Source organism: Melospiza melodia, chromosome 1, assembly GCF_035770615.1.
Source record: "Melospiza melodia melodia isolate bMelMel2 chromosome 1, bMelMel2.pri, whole genome shotgun sequence".
NCBI lineage: Eukaryota > Metazoa > Chordata > Aves > Passeriformes > Passerellidae > Melospiza > Melospiza melodia.
In genome coordinates this window covers 49803848-49822973 of record NC_086194.1, presented here as the reverse complement: position 1 = coordinate 49822973, position 19126 = coordinate 49803848, and the positions used below count along the sequence as shown (strand labels likewise).

General features: G+C 42.9%; 1 protein-coding gene across 2 annotated transcripts in view; it reads left to right on the top strand.

The window, feature by feature from the left end:
* Positions 1 to 17621: 17621 nt before the first annotated feature.
* PDCD6IP (programmed cell death 6 interacting protein) overlaps positions 17622 to 19126 on the top strand; it is a 30361-nt gene continuing 28856 nt past the window's right edge. The window contains exon 1 of one of the 2 annotated variants that reach the window (XM_063157415.1): positions 17622 to 17896. In XM_063157415.1, coding sequence (XP_063013485.1) covers positions 17691 to 17896 — 206 coding nt within the window. In that variant the 5' untranslated portion in view covers positions 17622 to 17690. The remainder of the gene's footprint in view (positions 17897 to 19126) is intronic. The other variant, XM_063157424.1, reaches the window with a different exon arrangement.

Genomic DNA, 19126 nt, shown 5'->3' with positions numbered 1-19126 from the left:
CTATACCACATGGCAGTCAGGCCTCTGCTGGGAGAATGCACCCAAGGATCCTCATACTTTGGATTTATTGGTATTTTTGTGGTCTCTGACTTCTTGCTTGCAATTAAAATAGACAAGTTTCTTAGCTCTGTGTTTACTCTCTTGTTTTCTGAAGTGTAAAATACATGTTTCTTTATGTGTATGAAAATGGAAATATTCTTTTGCCTTAAATGCTTTAAACATTTGGATGTAGAACTTCTATCCCATTTCTGTCACAAAGCTAGATGGCAAAGGAGGAGTAAAAGCAGTAGAACCAGTCCATGCAAACTGTGGATTTGAGATGGACCTGAATGACAACATCTAAAATTTCAACATAAAATCTGATTTTCCACCCACAGTTCACTTTTATTCATCTCTGTGGCTTTGCTGTAGAACCATTGGAAGTCTAAGGATTAGTTTCAAAACTTTAGCTGCAGACTTTCATTGAGATTCAGAAATCCAGAAAATCCTGTTATGATGAGGCTTAATGTCAGTCCTTACCTAAGCACAACATCCCTTGAGTGCAGTGAGTTGCTCAAGTATGAACTTCTGAAGTATGCCCAAAAATAGGAATGAAGCGTATCTTGGCAATGGCTACAATTCCTCATATTTATGAAAGCAATCCTGGGGACTGTTGACATTTTCAAAACTAGCATCCAGTTATATGTTTATTTGGGAAAAAAAAAAAAAAAAAAAAAAAAAAAAAAAAGAAGAGGCGTATTTAAACAGAAAATGTTTTCTTCTCCCAACCTTATTTTTTTGAAGCATATATGGTGAGAGTGCTTTCCAATAATCCAGCTTACTTTTTCAAGCAAACACTTTAATCAATCAGATTTTGCTAACTGAAAAGACTTTTAGAAAACTTTTGACATTTCTCACATTTTGTAGCACTACTTTCTTTTCCCCGGGACCCTGGAAGCTCCACGACAACTGTGCTCTCTGGGTTTCACGGGGACAGATTAGATCAGCAACATTCTCCCTCTTTGATGCAATGTAATGGATATCTTGATGCTGCTTCAGGAAGTGCTAACTTGAGCCTGGAGAATGAAGCAGATACGCTGGCTATGCCTGTACTCCATTTGAGGTTACTCTATCCGTGTTCACACTGCTGACTGCAGCGTGCTTCCAGGGATGTCCATACATAGGGATATGCTATAGTTATAGCAGAGAGAGAAAGCAGACCTTTTGGCTTTGAAAGCATTTTTGAATGCATATTTGTGCAACCTGATGTGTTTCAAGATGTTTGTGCAGACCAGAAGCTGCCTTCAAGGCAGAGTTGCAGGAAGAACAGTATTTGTGTGGTTATGTGACCATATTCCTGGCCAGGCCAGGAGCTTTGTTCAAGGAGTGTTATTCAACACAAAATACTTTTCCTGTTCTCATTAGCATAAGTTTTAGCCAGAGCCTTTCACAATAAGCTCCAGAGAGTCTTGCTAGGCAGTGCTTGGCGTCCCAGGGTCTGGTGTTCAGCTGGCATTGCTGGAGGAAGGTCTGCAGCTGCAGGTGAAAGCCAAAGTGAAAACATACATGGCTGCTGTGGTCATGTCTGTCTGCTACCAACCCTGCTTTGTGCTCATCGCTGTAGGTCAGGGCAGGCTCTGGCTCCAGCAGTCACCAAGCACTTGGACCTTCTGGAGCTGGAGTGTGACCTCCTCTCCCGTGCCTCCTTGCTGTGTAGTCAGCCTAGCAAACAGGAGAGCTGAATGGCCCCCCTGTGCTGCAAGGATGCCCCAAGAAGCACATGGCAGGTGAGGGTGGCCACTGGTGGTGCAGGCTGTGGTGTGTCCCTGTCACTGTCCTTGCAGCAGGGCCCAGAGCTCCCCCTGGCACGCACTGGAGGACATGTGAGGAGCATCCTCTGCCGCCGTGCTGAGGCTGCCCTCTGTGCCTCTGGGTGTGCATAAATCATTGATGGTGTACAGTCAGGGGGTCTGGCCTCGGGCAGCGTACAGTCTGGTATGGAAATACACTGAGATCACAGAACCTCTGTCAGAATCCTTAGTTTTAAATACACTCTACCTTCCATGCCGAGACACGGCCGTTACATGAAAAGCCAAGAGCACAATTATCAGAAAAAGTTTCCCTGAGCCATAACTGTGTCCAGTAGTCCATGTGAATGGCTAATCCGAACAATACTTTTCCACAAAGAGGAAAGATAATGAAAATTATATTTCACAGAACTGGGCGATAGCTATGTAATTGTTGCTTGAATCCAATCTTTATCAGCTTTAAAATGTGTCTGTAATCTCTCCTTGTAAGCATATAGATCTCAGCAGGTATTTTGCCTCAAGGCTTGTACAGCAGCGGGCCTCCTGAGATCAATCAAGCCAAAACACATCATATGGTTTTAGTATAAAACTGTTCCACCTATTTTAAATATTTCCAGCTGTAATTAACTAACTTCAGCTACCATTACTCACTCCTATTTAATGTACCACCACTACAGTTCAATTGCAGATTTACTTTCTTTCCATAACCACTAACTAGCTGTTAGTTTTATGAACCCTGTTTTTCTCCTACTCTGATAAACGTCCATTATATGATAAAATCTGACTTAATTTTAGAAGTGTTCTGGTCACTGTTCTTTATTTCATGTGTCAGTAATCATAAAAAGAGCTAATCATGCAACAAGGAGAAAATCCAATATTAAATTACATAGTAGCTTTGTACAGTGTAATCTTTTCACTCTGAGAGATTAATTTTATCAGCATGGCATTTGCAGCTGGTAGTAGATTCAAGAGATACACTACTCCTCTCGGGAAATAAGTCAAAACCATGGCATGAATATTATTACTTTTAGCTTTATCTTGTGGCTAGAAGAAAATGAGCTCCCTGTCATTTTTATCAGTATCCCCTATTTATTTAGGCAAAGCTGAGGGTAATGGTAGAAACGTGATTCACATGGTAATTATTTTTAAAACTTTTTCCATTCCTTCCTAAAAGCATTTTTTTTAAGTTAAAAGGAGAAAAGTGCATTTTCCCCCCTGATGGTGACAATGTTGTGTGCTGTGCAGTGACAGTGGTGTGACAGCTGCCTCTGTGCTGTGATGCACAGCTAACTTGCTTGCAGCAGTGCTTCTACGGGCTTTTGCTCTGAGAAGTACTTCTGCTGGGGCTACCTCAGCAATGTCTGCACTGCACATTAAATACCTTGAACATTTTCACCTATTTTCATCTGTTAGCTCTTTACAGTTATATGGTGCTTCAGACTGAATTTTTGGGTTGCTTTTTTGTTTTGGTTTTTTTTTTTTTTAGTTTTGTTTTGTTTGTGCACTATTTCATGCACTTGTGTTCTTCCTCTGCAGCACAGTAATATTGAGAACATTGCAAAAGTGAGGCAGTGTCAGACAGCTCAGTTCCCTTCAGGTGTAATACAGGGCAGAAAGCAAATGGAAGGTATAGGTATTTATCTCCACTCCAAAGTTGCCACAGGCCAGTTTGGTTCCTGGAAAAATTCCAGCTACCCTAAGAGTTGCTGTAACTTGTACCATAATTGCTGTGTTTCCCATAGGACTTTTCAGCTCTCTGCATGACAGGCACTGAAGAACATCCTGGCCACACCCCAGAGTGCTCTCATGCTGGCTCAAACACAGAAAGATCCTTAGCAAATTTCTTCTTCTTTTTTTGGAAGACCTCTTCTGGCGCAGGTACAATGTGATGAAAAGCAGAAGAGGAAAGTCAGGGACAGCTAATGTCTCCACAATATAGTAAAAAAATTCTACTGCAACAGAAACCCCTGGCTCTCTTGCTGGATCTAGCATGAGAGTTCTCCTGGCAAATAACTTCTCTGGTATGTTTATGATAGGTCTATTAATATATAATTGCTTCAATTTTTGTCTAATTTAACAAAGTGTTCCTAAATTTTGCAAAGACCCCTGCATTCATCTATGGTTATTTATTTGGCATTATGGCAAGTAAAACCATGCTCCTTATGTCCCTCATTGAACATCCAAAAGCCCTAACAATTTTACACTCACCCTACTCAGGACACCCTAAGCTTGCTGCTTTTTCACAAGCATTGTGTCATCACCTCAGCTTGCAATAATTGCCTACAGTCCTCCATTCTTTACAGTATTCTCTTTTCCATTTCCTATAGAGTCGCCGTTCTTAATTCCTACATTTCTATGCATATAATCTGGTTAATATGCCATTCTCAAATATGTTCCATGTGAGCAAGGGAGAACACAGGAGAGGAAATGAGCTGAAGCAACCTTTAGTTTGTCAGTGATGAAATACGGTGTCAGCAAACTGTCACAGCCCAAGAGTGGAGATGACTGGCTACAACTATAGCACTTCTGAAGATAAATTCTGGAGACCCTTAAGTTTTCATCTTTAATTTTTACCTTTGCTCTTAACAAATAATACATCACAAGTAAAATTTCTCATCTCTTGCTGAGCTGGTTTTTTTGGCATTTACTTTGATGTGCATGCATTTAGACCTTATATATGAGTTTTATACAGAAGGAGAGAGCTACCATCGAATCATTCCACACGTCTGGCCAATAAAATGTTACATTTAAATAATTAGCATATAAACACTAGGTACATTGAATGAAAATTCATACTGAGTCATCTGCATGGTAGAGCAAAAATTCTTTGCTGCTTCATCCCTGCAAACAGGCAGGGATAAAAGTATTACCATGCCAAGCAGGTAATACTGGTATGATCAAAACGGAAAAAGTGACTTGCATGAGGTGGAACAAAACACACCATGGGAAAATGAATTGACCTGCTATGATGACTCACATCCAGCTAACCAATCCAAAGTACATTCTTTGAAGCCTGTGAAAAGTGGAGGAAGCAGATGCTGTAGACATAGGGGTACAGAAAGGATACACAAGACCAGAAGCCTGAAAGTGAACAGACACATGCACATCTGGTGTTGTCAGGGTTACAGAAACATGAACGATTGTACCAGTAGAGAAGTGGTTAGACTTTGATTTTAACTTTGTGAAATTCACTTGCTATCCTAGAGTGATTCCAAGGGCAATTTAATGTCACTTCTGCCTAGTCATAGTGGAATTCCTAGTTAAGTAGGTTGGAGGTAATGCCAGCTGATTGTGAAAGTGGCTGCTGATAAGCCTGTCAATGCTTGCAAGAGAGTGGAGAGTAATCAAGCATTCTTTTAAACATAATATTGGAAGTAGGAGTAACCTATGTCATATTCCTTGAATTATCTTATTTGTGTACATCACCACCTCTGTATCTGAAAGGAGAGGAAACAGTGCTAAGTACCTAGGCCTACCAACACACCAGTTTGAAAGGAATGAAACACTGTAGTTTATAATCAGTCTGAATGAAAAAATGTACAAATCAGCTGAATGTTGGATTCTACAGAAGGAAATACCACTTAAGGAACTCATTAGAAAAATTTCACTCTCTGTTTGTGACACCAAGAACTTTCTGGACCTACAGAGGGAATCCATGAAGTATTAGGGATAAACTCATAAGCTTCTAAAATATAATTTGCATTATGTATTCCTTGGTGTAAGGTTTACATACTAGCATTAGTCAAGCCCTGTCCAGCTACTTTATGTCAGGATGAATCATATATGACAAATGCTGCACTGAAATCTGCCCTAATTTATATAAGTTTTGCAAAGGTGTTGACTGAAGTACGGTGTCATACCACAAACTGGCTCATCCAGTGTCTCTCAAACTCTCCTCTTTAAGTCTGAGTCAGACAATGGGAGGTCCTATGGATGTCCTACAACAATGTGAGAAACAATGTGAGCCACAGTTATCTCCTCTGATGGAAAAAAAAATAGAAAAAGGCACGTATTGTAAAAATTTCCTTCATCAACTCATTTTTTGTTCAAAATCACACTGCTGCATTTTGTTGCCTGCTTGCACCACATACATTTTTATACAGCCAGGAGAACAATAAAATAGAAGACTAAACAACATTTTTTGCATCTTATTTTTTTGCAGATTGCACTAGTACAAGTCTGTCTGTAATTTCTCCTTTGAACATTGTGAAGCAAACATTTTAGGAGGAATCCTCTGGCAGTGTGGTCAGCAAATCCTGTTGCCATTTATTTATCCCCAGATTTTTGTGGTCAAACCAAACTTTTCAAAAGAGCTGCCTGTACTGGCATTTGTTACATTATTTAACAGATGAACTTTGTTCCTATTCATTATATTTGGCATATTTAAGATAAAAACCACATATTACGGACAGGTTTAACAGCAGGACATGAGGATCTTCACAGCTTTCAGAAGTTATTAGAGGTGTCCCTTTGTAAACTCATCAGTATGTGTGTTAAGGAGATGTTTTAAAATGGGAAAAGTCATAAACTCCCTGTATGGAGCATGGAACAACACTGAGCTCAGGGTCTTCCATCCTTTGTTTGATCTTCCCATTTTTTTGTAAGTCTCAGAGTGTTTAGCACTGGAGTGTGTTGTTTCCAGAGAATAAGGACCACAGCTGTCCTTCCTGGACCATGCTCCTGGGGAATGATTCATTCAATTCTCACATTAGAAGGAGAAACCTTGAATTGACAGCTTTTAAATCACGTCCTTGCTTTCCTCCTTATACGCTCGTCATCCCCCTTGAACCTAAAATTAGGCCTTGGCCCCTGTTGTCATCTCCTAGTACCTTCCAGCAGAGTGAGTCTGCTCTGTCCAGAGCAGAATGGCAAATTCCTTCTCCTGACTGTAAGGTGCTTTCACAGAACAGATTCCATGTGCCCAGTGACAGTGGCAATATGTGCAGATGCGGATATACCCACACAAGATGCTGATATACCCCATGAGGATCAACCCACACAAGCATGCTCAAAAGTATGTCTGGCTTTCCATTCACCTTGGTCCAAAACCAAGGTGAATGGAAAGGGTGTGAGGACACCCTTTACTGAGTGGGAAGAGCACATTCCGAATCTGGAATAGTGAGTTGGTGACAAATAACCTGGCAGTGAGTGAAGAGCTGAGCTGCCTCTTTGGGCAGCCACTGCTACAGGCACAGGAATAGAAGCACACACCTCCAGCCAAAGGACAGATGCCTCCCACCCCACACATGATTGTCTCTGTTGGAGCACAGGCACACAGCCCATAGGAGGGAAAAAGTTTATTTTACTGTCTTCTCAAACCCCACTGTTTTGTGTAGTAAAGGAGTTCTAGATAATTGAACAGAGACTTGCAGGCTCTTCCCCATCTAAGATGCTGAAAATTAAAACTTCACTACCAATAGAAAAGATGACATAGTGGTGTGAATCTCTCACTTGCTATATAAGGCATCAGTTAAGTGACAGAACTGAATTTCAGAAGTGTTTTTAGGGAAATTTACCTAGCGAAGGTACTTCTGTTGGGATCTTTTTTATTGTCCTGCTTGTTCCATGTAGCAAGAAGTGATGTCTGTACCAGCAAGCATTATTCTGCATAATGACTAGCTACCTAATTCCCTACCTCCATCCAGACATCTTGCAAACGAAGTAAAATTGTTTCTATTTGAATATTTTACAAGCAATTTCAGAATAGAAGATGTAGTTGAAGTATCTGCTACATCCGTGACGATGCAGAAAGGATCTTCCAAAATCAAACCAAATTAAATTTCTTCCATATCTTCAAATGTAGTATACCTAGCAGTCTTCAAATTATACAAGCAGTTTTCAAGACAAGCCTTGTAATTGTAGTGTAATAAACAGGAAAATGCATTTTTCTTACATTGAATATGCAGACAAACTAATAAAAATTTAATTATATATTGTAAAATACTAACAAAGGACATATATTAATTTCTGCCTCTTTGAAGGCTACTCTGTCCTTTGGTTCAAAAAGTATTCAGATTGAATGGATGACATAGTTAAACAAAATTCTTTATAAAATATGAAATGCAATGCTTTAAATAAAGCAAGCAATGTTTTAAAGTGAATAAACTGATGCTGTTGCTTTAGGTATACCCTAAGATGCAATAATTAAGAGATTCAAAGTTACCCCAGTATCTTTCATCTATTTTGCTGTTTTCCACTATTGATGTTTGCATTATTTACTAATAGAGAATTTAAGAGAAAACTTTGTGACTTTCAGCTGTTAAGGGCTAGTTTAATCAAAGCTTGAAAGAGCAATTTGTAAAATAAAAAAAAAAAAACTAAACAAACCTTCTCTCTTCCAGAATGTATAAAGAATCACATATTTAGGTTCAGTCATTTATTATTTTAAAATTAGAAAAATAAAACACAGCATGGTTAGGGGAAGGCTATATTGCAAAACTCTTCTGTTTCAAGGTCATTAATCCTTTCTTCTTCAAACATTTAATTAAAGATGTGATAACATTAGAATGCTACCCATCTCCTGTTGGGGCTTCTGAAATCCTATGACACTTCAAGGAAATGTTCATAGCAAGAATAAGTGCAGAGTAAGGGAAAACTTAGTCCATTATCACAAAAAGCAGATGTTTGATTTTTCTTCTGCTTTCAATGCAATATGGCGGGTCCTTTGTTTTCCATTCCTAAGGGTAAAAATTGTTTAAAACTCCATAATTTATATATGTAAAGTAGAATTAATGATTTAGTAAGTAATATCAGTGGTTCAATGCTGAACAAAAGTAGAGCAAACCTTTTCTTCATTTCAACAAACTCTGAATTATAGAATCCTAAAATGGTTTGGGTTGGAAGGGACCTTAAAGACCATCTTGTTCCAAGACCCCTGACATGGGCAGGGACACTGTTCACTAGAACTGGTTGCTCAAAGCCCCAGCCAACTTGGAAAAGTTGAACTTTTTTCTAAAACCCCACCATAAACCTTGCAATTAAATCTGTAGATTACAGATTTTTCATGCCAAAATATAAGTTAAACACTCATGCATGACTTTGGATTTTTCAGAAACTTATATGCAATGTTTCAGTAAATAGCTGTAATCATTTTAATCTGCCCTGGATTAAATTACACTGATATTCTGTATTGCATCCACTTCTTCTTGTGCATAGTTGTGCCATTACCAATAGATGGGCAACAGGGTATAAACTTACATCCTCACAAATGCTTTCATTCAGAGTAGAAGTGGCCATTTTGGGGCCTTCTACTCACCTGACTTGTATCAGGAAATCTATACCACTGCACGTTTATGGTTTGCTTTCTTTCAGGACAATTTCCTCTGTAATCATTGTCTCTTGTGTATCTGGAGGCTCAGCATGGCTGCACCCAAACATACAGTACTATGATAACACAGCTAATTAAAAGCAGTTTTATGAAATACATTCTGAAAAAACATTTGATATTTGTATTCACAGATCTTGAATTAATTCCAATCTTCAGCTTTTGGGAAATGTTTTAAGAGCATCTCAGCTATTTCCTACTGAACTAGAAGCTGCTATTGTCTTCCACAAGCTCTTCTGCTTTGCAAATCTTCTAGAAATATGGTGATATGAATAGTCTAGGCAGTAAAAATAACAGTATTTTTAATAGGATATATGAAAACACTCTAGCAATGCCATGGCGCTTAATATGAAGACCCACTACTACAAACCATGATGTGAGAAAGTGAAGAGCTGTTTGTTCATGTTTCTGTGGTGTATTATTAACAAGCACAGGCTCTATCATTATGTGATCAGTAATATGGCATATTTCTGAAGCCTGCTGAGACTTGAGGAAAATTCTAGGCTGTGCTGTAGTTGACCTAATAGCTAATACTCTTGTAAGCATTTATGGAAAATATTGCACTAATGCTGGTTGGATTACCTGTTTGTTGGCTCTAGTTTTTCTACGATAATCATGGAATCACAGAACAGTTTGGGTTGGAAGGGACCTTAAAATGATCTAGTTCTAGACCCCTGTCATGGACCAGGACATGTTCCAAAAGACCAGGCATCTCAAGGCCCTGAACACTGCCAGGGATGGAGCACCCACAGCTTCTCTGAGCAACCTGTTCTAGTGTCTCACCACCCATAAAGTAAAGAATTTTTTCCTAATATTTAATCTAAATCTACTCTTTGTCAGTTTAAAGTCATTACACCTTGTACTGGCACTGTATGGCCTTGTTGAATGTCCTTCTCCATCTCTCTTTAAGCCCCCTTTAGGTACCGAGAGTGCTTTAAGGCATCCATGAAGGCTTTACTTCTCCAGGATGAATAAACCAACTCTCTCAGCCTGTCTTCACAGGACAGGTGCTCCAGCCCTCCCATCATCTTTGTGGTCTGCTCTGGACTTGCTCCAACAGGTACATGCCTTTCTTATTTTGGGATCCCCAGAGATGGATGCAGCACTCCAGGTGAGGTCTCACCAGAGAAGAGTAGAGGGTCAGAATCCCCTCCTTTGCCCTGCTGGCTTGAGGCTGCTTTTGAGGCAGCCCAAGATGAGGTTGGCTTTCTGTGCTGCAAGTGCACATCGCCAGCTCATGCTGAACAATGCAACAGGTAAAATTATTTACTTATGTCAACAGTTTCCAGGTCTGACAAATATCTTTCTATAAACATCTACAATGTTATTTTCTGAGGCACTAAGCATGTGATGCTCTTCTCATTCTAGACCATTCAGCCAGCACCCTCTCCTCAAGCAAAAATCAGACATAGTCACTATCTTTAACTTGAGGCTGAAAGGCAAGTTGGTTGTGAAAATTTTTTATTGTAGCTGGTGAGTGAGCCCACCAGGGGAGGGACTATGTTAGATCTGTTGTTTGTAAATAGAGATGGACTGGTGGGAGATGTGGTGGTTGGAGGTTGCTTGGGGCATAGTGATCACGAAATTATAGAATTCTCAATGTTTGGTGAGGTCAGGAGGAACATTAGTAAGACTTTTATACTGGTCTTTTGGAAGGTGGACTTTGGCCTATTTAGAAGGCTTATTCAAAGAGTTTCTTGGGAAGCAGTCCTTAAAAGAAATGGAGTTCAGGAAAAGTGGATGTGCTTCAAAACAGAGATCTTGAGGGCACAGGAACAGACTGTCCCTGTGTGCCGAAAGATGAGGTGACAAGGCAAACACCCAGCCTGGGTGGGCAAGGAGCTTTTGGAGGAACTTAAGAATAAAAAGAGGATGTATCATCTTTGGAAGGAGGGTCAGGTCTCTCGGGAAATATTTAAGGGGGCTACTAGAGCATGTAGAAGAAAAATTAGGAAAGTCAAAGGTCAGTTTGAACTTAGAATGGCGACTTCAGTAAAGGATAATAAAAAAAATGTTTTTACAAATATATTAACGAGAAAAGGAAGGGTAAGATCAGTCTTTGCTCTTTATTAGACGCAGGAGGGAACTTGGTAGCTGCAGATGAGGAGAAGGCAGAGGTGCTTAATGCCTTTTTTGCCTTAGTTTTTAGTGGGAAGATGACTTGTCTTCAGGAAAACTGCCCTCTTGGGTTGGTCAGTGGTATCAGGGAGCAGAATGGTCCCCCTGTTATTCAGGAGGAGGCAGTCAGAGAACTGCTGAGCTGCTGGATGTTCATAAATCTATGGGACCAGATGGGATCCATCCCAGGGTGAGGAGGGAGCTGGCAGATGAGCTTGTGAAGCCGCTCTCCATCATTTACCAACAGTCCTGGCTCACTGGTGCGGTCCCAGATGACTGGAAGCTGGTCAATGTAACACCCATTCACAGAAAGGGTAGAAAGGAGGATCCTAGTAATTACAGACCACTCAGCCTGAGCTCAGTGCCAGGCAAGATAATGGAGCAATTTATATTAAGTGCCGTCATGCAGCACCTACAGGATAGCCAGGGTATCAGACACAGCCAGCATGGGTTTAGGAGGAGTAGGTCATGTTTGACCAAACTGGTCTCCTTTTTTGACCAGGTGACCTGCCTGGTGGATGCAGGAAAGGCTGTGGGTGTTGTTTATTTGGACTTCAGCAAAGCCTTTGACACTGTCTCCCACAGCACACTCCTGGAAAAGCTGGCAGCCCACAGGCTTGGACAGGAGCACTCTTTGCTGGGTTCAGAACTGGCTGGATGGCTGGGCCCAGAGAGTGGTGGTGAACAGCATTGCATCCAGCTGGGGCCAGTTGTAGTGGGATAGAATATAAGAAAATAAAGAGTGTAGAAAGTAATCTTACCCCTAAGGAGTTGCAGCTGGGCCAATTATCAAAGATTAGGAACAGGCCTGACTTTACCAGGCCACAACTGTAACCAATGAGAAGCAGAGTGCTATAACAGAGTGGGGTGGCTGCTTGAGAAGGGAACTGCAGTCAGTTGGTTACTTTGTGAAGAAGAGTCAGTGCTCTGAGGAGATGCTCATGAGAAACACCAAGAAGGTATGAAACTTTTGTGATAAGGAGACAACAGTATGGAATCCCTGCGATAAGATGGCAACAGCCAGTCACCAGTGGTGTCCCTCAGGGGCCTGTGCTGGGGCCAGTTCTGTTCAATATCTTCATTGATAACGTAGATGAGGGAATTGAGTCCTTTGTTAGTAAGCTTGCAGATGACACCAAGTTGGGGATGTGTGTTGTTCTGTTGGAAGGGAGAAGGGCTCTGCAGAGAGACATGGAATGGTCGGATGGATGGGCAGAGTCTGGTGGGATAGAATTTAATAAGTCCAGGTGCCAAGTCCTGCATTTTGGCCACAATAACCCCCTGCAGCTTTACAGGTTGGGGACAATATGGCTGGACAGTGCCCAGGCAGAAAGGGACCTGGGGGTACTGGGTGACAACAGACTGAACATGAGCCAGCAATGTGCCCTGGTGGCCAGGAAGGCCAGTGGCATCCTGGCCTGTATCAGGACCAGTGTGGCCAGCAGGAGCAGGGATGTCATTCTGCCCCTGTACTCGGCACTGGTGAGGCCTCACCTGGAGTGCTGTGTCCAGCTCTGGGCCCCTCAGTTTGGGAAGGACATTGAGGTGCTTGAGCACATCCAGAGAAGAGCAACAAGGCTGGTGAGGGGCTTGGAATGCAAGCCCTGTGAGGAACGACTGAGGGAGCTGGGGGTGTTTAGCCTGGAGAAAAGGAGACTCAGGGGTGATCTCATCACTCTCTGCAGCTTCCTGAAAGGTAATTGTAGCCAGGTGGGGTTGGTCTCTTTCTCCAGGCAACGACTCTCAGAATAAGAGGACACAGTTTCAAGCTGCCTCAGGGGAAATATAGGCTGGATATTAGGAAGAAGTTTTTCACAGAAAGAGTGATAAAATATTGGAATGGCCTGCCTGGGGAGATGGTGGAGTCACCATCCCTGGATGTGCTCAAAAAAAGACTGGATGTGGCACTTGGTGCCATGGTTTAGCTAACGTGTTTAGGGCATGAGTTGGACTTGATGATCTTGAAGGTCTCCTCCAACCTAGTCATTCTGTGATTCTGTAATTGCCACTATACTCTAAGTAAGTGTACTAGCAGTATTAATTTGATGCTTTCCTATGTCTCCAGCCTCTTGCTTCTTCATCCTGACCTGTATCACATCTGGAATGTAGGCTGAAGATGTATTTTTCTTATTTAGCATTGGAACGGGGTAGGATGACATACTGAGCATTCTTGTGATTGCAGCTCTACGAGCACAGAGATAAGCATGGCCCCTGCCCAGCTAAGCTCACTATCAATGTATCTCCTGGTGCAGGCCCCTCCCCAAATATGAGAAATACAAAACTTTCATGAGTACAAATTAAAACTGAGGAAATTAGGATTAATAATACCTCTACATTTTGAAACAAAGAGTAAAAGAGTGTCAAATTTGAAGGAAATGGTAGGAATTTTTCCTCATGTTTTTCATTATGGGATGCTGAGGAGAGAATTCATTCATATGTCAGGAATTTTACAACTTCTAAATAGATTCAGATCAAATCAGACAGATAGCTTTTTTTCCTGCATTTCCTCATTTTGGTAAATGATGATAACCACTCCTGAAACTCATGGTCAAAAGATAATGATGATAAAATACTTAGTCCTTACTCTATCTCACAAAAAATGTTAGGAGTATCAAAATGGGATTGGATCTGAGTGATAAAATAAATAGAACTTTAGGCAAGAGGACCATCAGATTTAATGAAATGAACAACTTATCACTTCCTTTTCTGATTTGATTTGTTTGCTATAGCATCTCTTTGCCAATTAGCGCAATTGCTACAGGGTAACTCTTATGCTATGAATAAAGCAGCATGATCAAACTCTACAGAATAAAAATGGTTATTTAGGAAAAAGAGGAAAGCTGGGAACATCTAATGTCCACACTAAAATGAAATGCATCAGTGACCATTGTAAGGCTTACATGTGGCTGTAATATGTTTATGCTGCATGAATTTAAACATTTTAGGGGAATCTGTGTTAAAGTGGTTCCCTTAGATACTATCATAAATCTGTTGAAGAGGGAAGTATGGTCTGCTGTTTAAAGCACAGGACTCTGAGTCAGAGGATGTAGATTATGCCTCCTCTGCTGATAACTACTGACTGTGGCTTCCTCATCTTTAAGTTGGGAAATAGTACTTAGCTAGACATAGGTAACAAGGAGACAAGTCATTACTACTTAAGCATTGTAATAATCAGAATAAAGCCTTCAGGAGTACTGATTTATTAAGAGATCTGTGGGAAAGAAGCAAATCTCTTGTTTGAAGTTCTGGAACTTGTTCTTAAGACAAAGTGAAAAGTTGTTCTGCTGTGTTGATGGACGTTCAGGAATGCAAAGCACCAGTCATTCCCTTCATTAAGCAGCAGCCATCTAAAGGTCACTGGGGCTCTAAAGTAGAACTATGATCTCATAGCTGCAGTTTTTGCCCTTCCCTGCTCACACCCTTTCCGTGTTTATGAGTGTTATGCTGGAAGGTATTGATGGCTTCCATCTTCCATAGATAGGCAGCCACATATCTTGTAATGATGTGCAGGCTAACTATACTCCAGAAGGTTTTGATATTGGAAACTGTCCAAAGTTAAGAGTATATCTTAAGATTGATCAGAATGTGAGCTGATGAGGGAGGAGGTTTTCCCTGAACAGGAAAGTGTGGCCAGTGCAAGGCTAACTCAAGCTGAGAGATCAAAATGCTTGCAAGTGTATGTGGGCAATAAAGCCTTGAGAGAAAACAAGCACCGAGGAACTCATGCACCCAGATAGGAGTATGGCACGACTGCCTACTTTTTGTGTTCATTGTAGGATAAAAATACCTTTTTAAATGTGAAATTAAGTCAGTTATAACTTGGTTTTGATTGAGCTGGGGTTTAACTTGGTGCAGGGGTGCTAGAAACTGTTAACATATAGTTGTATGACTATATATATATAAACTATAGACTATATATAAACTATAGACTATATAACATAGTCATGTTTTGTGACTACAGCAATCTGGCAGAGCTCCAAGGGCACCCACTTGGGCCCCATTGAAAGTGACTGGATGCCACAGAATGAGGACAACTCCATCATCCCCTTCCCTATCCCTGTGCCTGGGAAGGCTTGGCTGCTGTTGCCACAGCATCTTTGGACTGCATACAGGAACGTTTAATACTGGACAAGCTGCCCCTCCCAGTGGTGACAGGAGTGGTTAAGACTGATTTCTCAGGCTCTACCCTTTTCCTCTTATGCACCACCACTTTAGACACTCACGACAAAGACAGCTCTGCTTAGCACAGAACACTTTCAGAATGGAGTGATCTCCTGCTTTACAGCAAAACTCATGGTCTGCTGCAACATGAGAACATATATGTAATTTTAAAAGCACTTTTACTGGTCCTTTTATGGTGTCATCACCTGGTGGCTTATGAAAATATCAGGCTTGGAGGCTTACCTGTCTGGAAGAAAGGGGGAGATGAGCACAAGGGCTGAATATTCCCTTTTGGTCCCCAGACCAGGCAGCCTGGCAGGCTGAGTGCCTCTGAGCCATGCTGGGCTGAGTCAGCAGAAAGCAGGCATGATGTGAACAGCTGATCCATGACTACACAACACGAGAATCCGTTCCTTTTGCTGCAGATAGAGACATTTGAACTTTTGCTACAGAGAAGCCCCTTTTCACTTGAATTTAAGGCAGCAGCCCTTAGGGTGGGTTGAGAACAGGACCCTGTGAGGCATTACATGCCTGTCTGCTGCACCACCTTTCTCAAGGCCACCACTGTCACTGCCATGTCACAGCTTGTGTTCCCAGCTGGTGAGGTTTTCCCTTGCCACAGCCAAGCTCCACAGTCACATCTCGAGTGCTCGAGGTCACTGCCTTCCTGGGGTCCCCCTGGATGTGCTGACCCTCTGACAGCTGGGGTTCATCTAGGGAGGGAGCACAGTGCCCTTCTCCCCTCAGGCAGCTGAACTGGGGATACCAAACCCTGCATCTCATAGTCTTAGATGAGGGGATCATACCGAGCCCATCAAGATTTGAGTCCCTCAAGGTTTGAATTAAATTTTGTACCTTTTTTGAAATTGTTAATCAGTAGCTGTAGCTGGACAGGTATGATTAAGTAATTGCATAGTGAGCATCACTTGGTGCCAAACTCCTTTCGGTGGTGCCCAGCAACAGGGTGAGGAGCAATTGCCATAAACTAAAACACAAGAAGTTTCTCATCAACAAGAGGAAGAACTCCACATACAGGGCAGCCGAGTACTGGAACAGGCTGCCCAGGGTGAATGTCTGGAGACATTCCAAACCCACCTGGATATGTTCCTATGTCACCTGCTCTAGCTGACCCTGCCTTGGCAGTGTGAAAAATGCCAATCACTTGGGTTTTTTAAAAGATTTTAAAAGTTTAATAGTAATACAATGGTTATAAAAATAGTAATACAATTAGAGTAATAATAATTTGGACAGTTTGAATTAGGACAATATGAGACAACAGAGACAAAGACTTACGGATGTCCGGGTACCTTTTTCTGGGCAGCACAAGCCTGAAAAAGGATCCCTGTTAACAGAGGATTAACCCTTAAAAACAATAGCTGTTGCATATTCATACACTTTATACACAATGCATAAATTCCATTCAAACACAGGATTCTGTCTGGTCATCGTCAACTTCTTCCTCTGAATCTGAACAGCGCCTTCGAGGTGGGAAGAAGTTCAGTTTCTTCTGATAAGAGGGCAATAAATTCTTTTTCTCTGAAAGATTTAGGTGTCCTATGGCTGCTATCTTGCTGCAAGTCCTTTCTTTAAAAAAAGTATCCTACATAGCATAGTTTCTATTTTAACATTTTTTATAATCTAAAACTATATTTAACACACTACTTGAGAGAATTAATACAGCATTACTTTCTAACACAACACATATAATATTAATTTTAATATTTGCGAAAAGCCAATCATAAAATACGCATTTTTCACAGTAAGGAGTGCTGGACTACTGATCTCCCTTCCAACCCTAACGATCCGGCTTGCACGCTTGCCTAACCTTTTGTTTTGAGCATAAAATAATCCCAAAACGCTCTGTCCGGACAAGAGCTACCACGAGTGAGGACGGCAGAACCCAGCAGACTCCAGACTCAAGCTGAGGGAAGAACTGCGCCTGCAGATTAATTAGCGCCACAAGCGACAGATATAACCACCAAATAGGAACTTGACTACTAATTAATAAAGTTGTTCCATTTAGAACCAGTAAACGCTGATGCCTTTGTTTGTCAATATGTGTAAATAGCATAAAGTTTTGATGACGGGAAGCCTTTTGCGGGTCTCGCCGCCGGGCGCTCCCCTCAGGAGCGGCTCCCGCTCCGGGGGCGGCCTCGGGACAGCGGCGCGGGAGGCGGGACAGGGCGCGCGCGTGCGCGGCGCTCCCGGAAGCGCGGCGGCGGCGGACCGGGAAGGGGAGCCCGGCGCTGCGGCGAGGAGCGGTGTCGGTGGCGGCTCTGCCCGCCCGCCCGGCGTCGGCCATGACGAACTTCATCTCGGTGCAGCTGAAGAAGGCCTCGGAGGTGGACCTGGCCAAGCCGCTGTGCAAGTTCATTCAGCAGAGCTACCCGGGCGCCGAGGCGCAGGCCGAGCACTGCCGGGCCGCCGAGGAGCTCAGCAGGCTCCGCAAGAGCGCGCTCGGCCGCCCGCTCGACAAGCACGAGAGTTCGCTGGAGACCCTCCTCAGGTAGGGGCCCCCCACCCCCGTTATCTCCCGGTTCCTCCATCTCCCCTTGCCCTGGTTCCCCGCGAGGCCCCGGCGGCGGCTCCGGGCCCTGGGCGTGGCGGAGCCGGAGCCAGGTGCGGGCGGGCCCAGGTGTGGGCGGCCTTTCCTGCCGGCAGGAGGCGGCCGGGGCTGCCGGGCCGGCTCCGGCGGCCTGTGGGGTGCCGGCGCTCCGGCGCTCGGGTGTCCTGCGGCATGCCGGTGTCCCCGGCCCTCGCCGCGCCGCCCGGGTGTCCTGGGGTGTCACATGATGGCAGCGCGGGGAGGGGAAGGCCTTGTCCCCATCAACATCCCCTTCCCAGGGTTTGTGTCTGCCAGTAGCTCTTAGGTGTACGTAGAAATTGTAAAGGCAGAGAACGTTAAGTGTTTGGAAGAGAGTTTAAAGACCACCCAGTCCCAACCCCCGCAGCCGCCACGGGCAGGGATACCTCCCCTAGACCAGGTTGCCCAAGGCCTTACATGCAGGTGGGCCTTGAGCAGTGCAGGGCTGGGGCATCCACAGCCTCCCTGGGGAAATCCCTCTGCCAGTGCCTCACTTCCCTCACAGTAAGAAGTTTCTTTGAATGTGAATTTCCCCTCTTCCAATTTGTACCCATGACTGACCATTTTGTTTTCCATATAGGGTTGGTGTTTATTTCTCTTCAGTGTTACCTTTTGCTATTACAGCTTTCTTTTCACTTCCTGTTCAGTTCTGTGCGTGGATTTGTTTTTGTGTTTTGTTACCATCGTGATTTCCTTTTGTTTTCTATGTTTAGCAGCTTCTTAATGTATTTGTGAAGTCACATCCTTTCGTTTTTTCTGCTTAACACAGTTAGTTTGCTGCCAGAAAGTTTAATAGAGTTTCTATGGTGCTGGAGTTACCATAGGTTAGATAAGCAAAAGATTCATCTGTGCCTTGTGCCTGGTGAAGTGCATAAAGCCTGCATTAGGACTAACAGCTCCATTGTCCTACCTGCCCAAAGCACTTAGGGATTGCAGTGTTGAGAAGAAAAAGAAGGAGAGGGTCCAGAGAAGGGCCACAAAGATGATAGGGCTCTGGAGTATCTCCCTTACAAGGAGCTGCGCCTGTTTAATCTGGAGAAGACTGGAAAGGATTGTAGGGGATTGCAGAGAAATACCTCACAGGCGAGTTTTGAGAGGATGCTGCTGGTCCCTTCTCAGTGGTGCCCAGTGACAGGATGAGGAGCAGTGGCC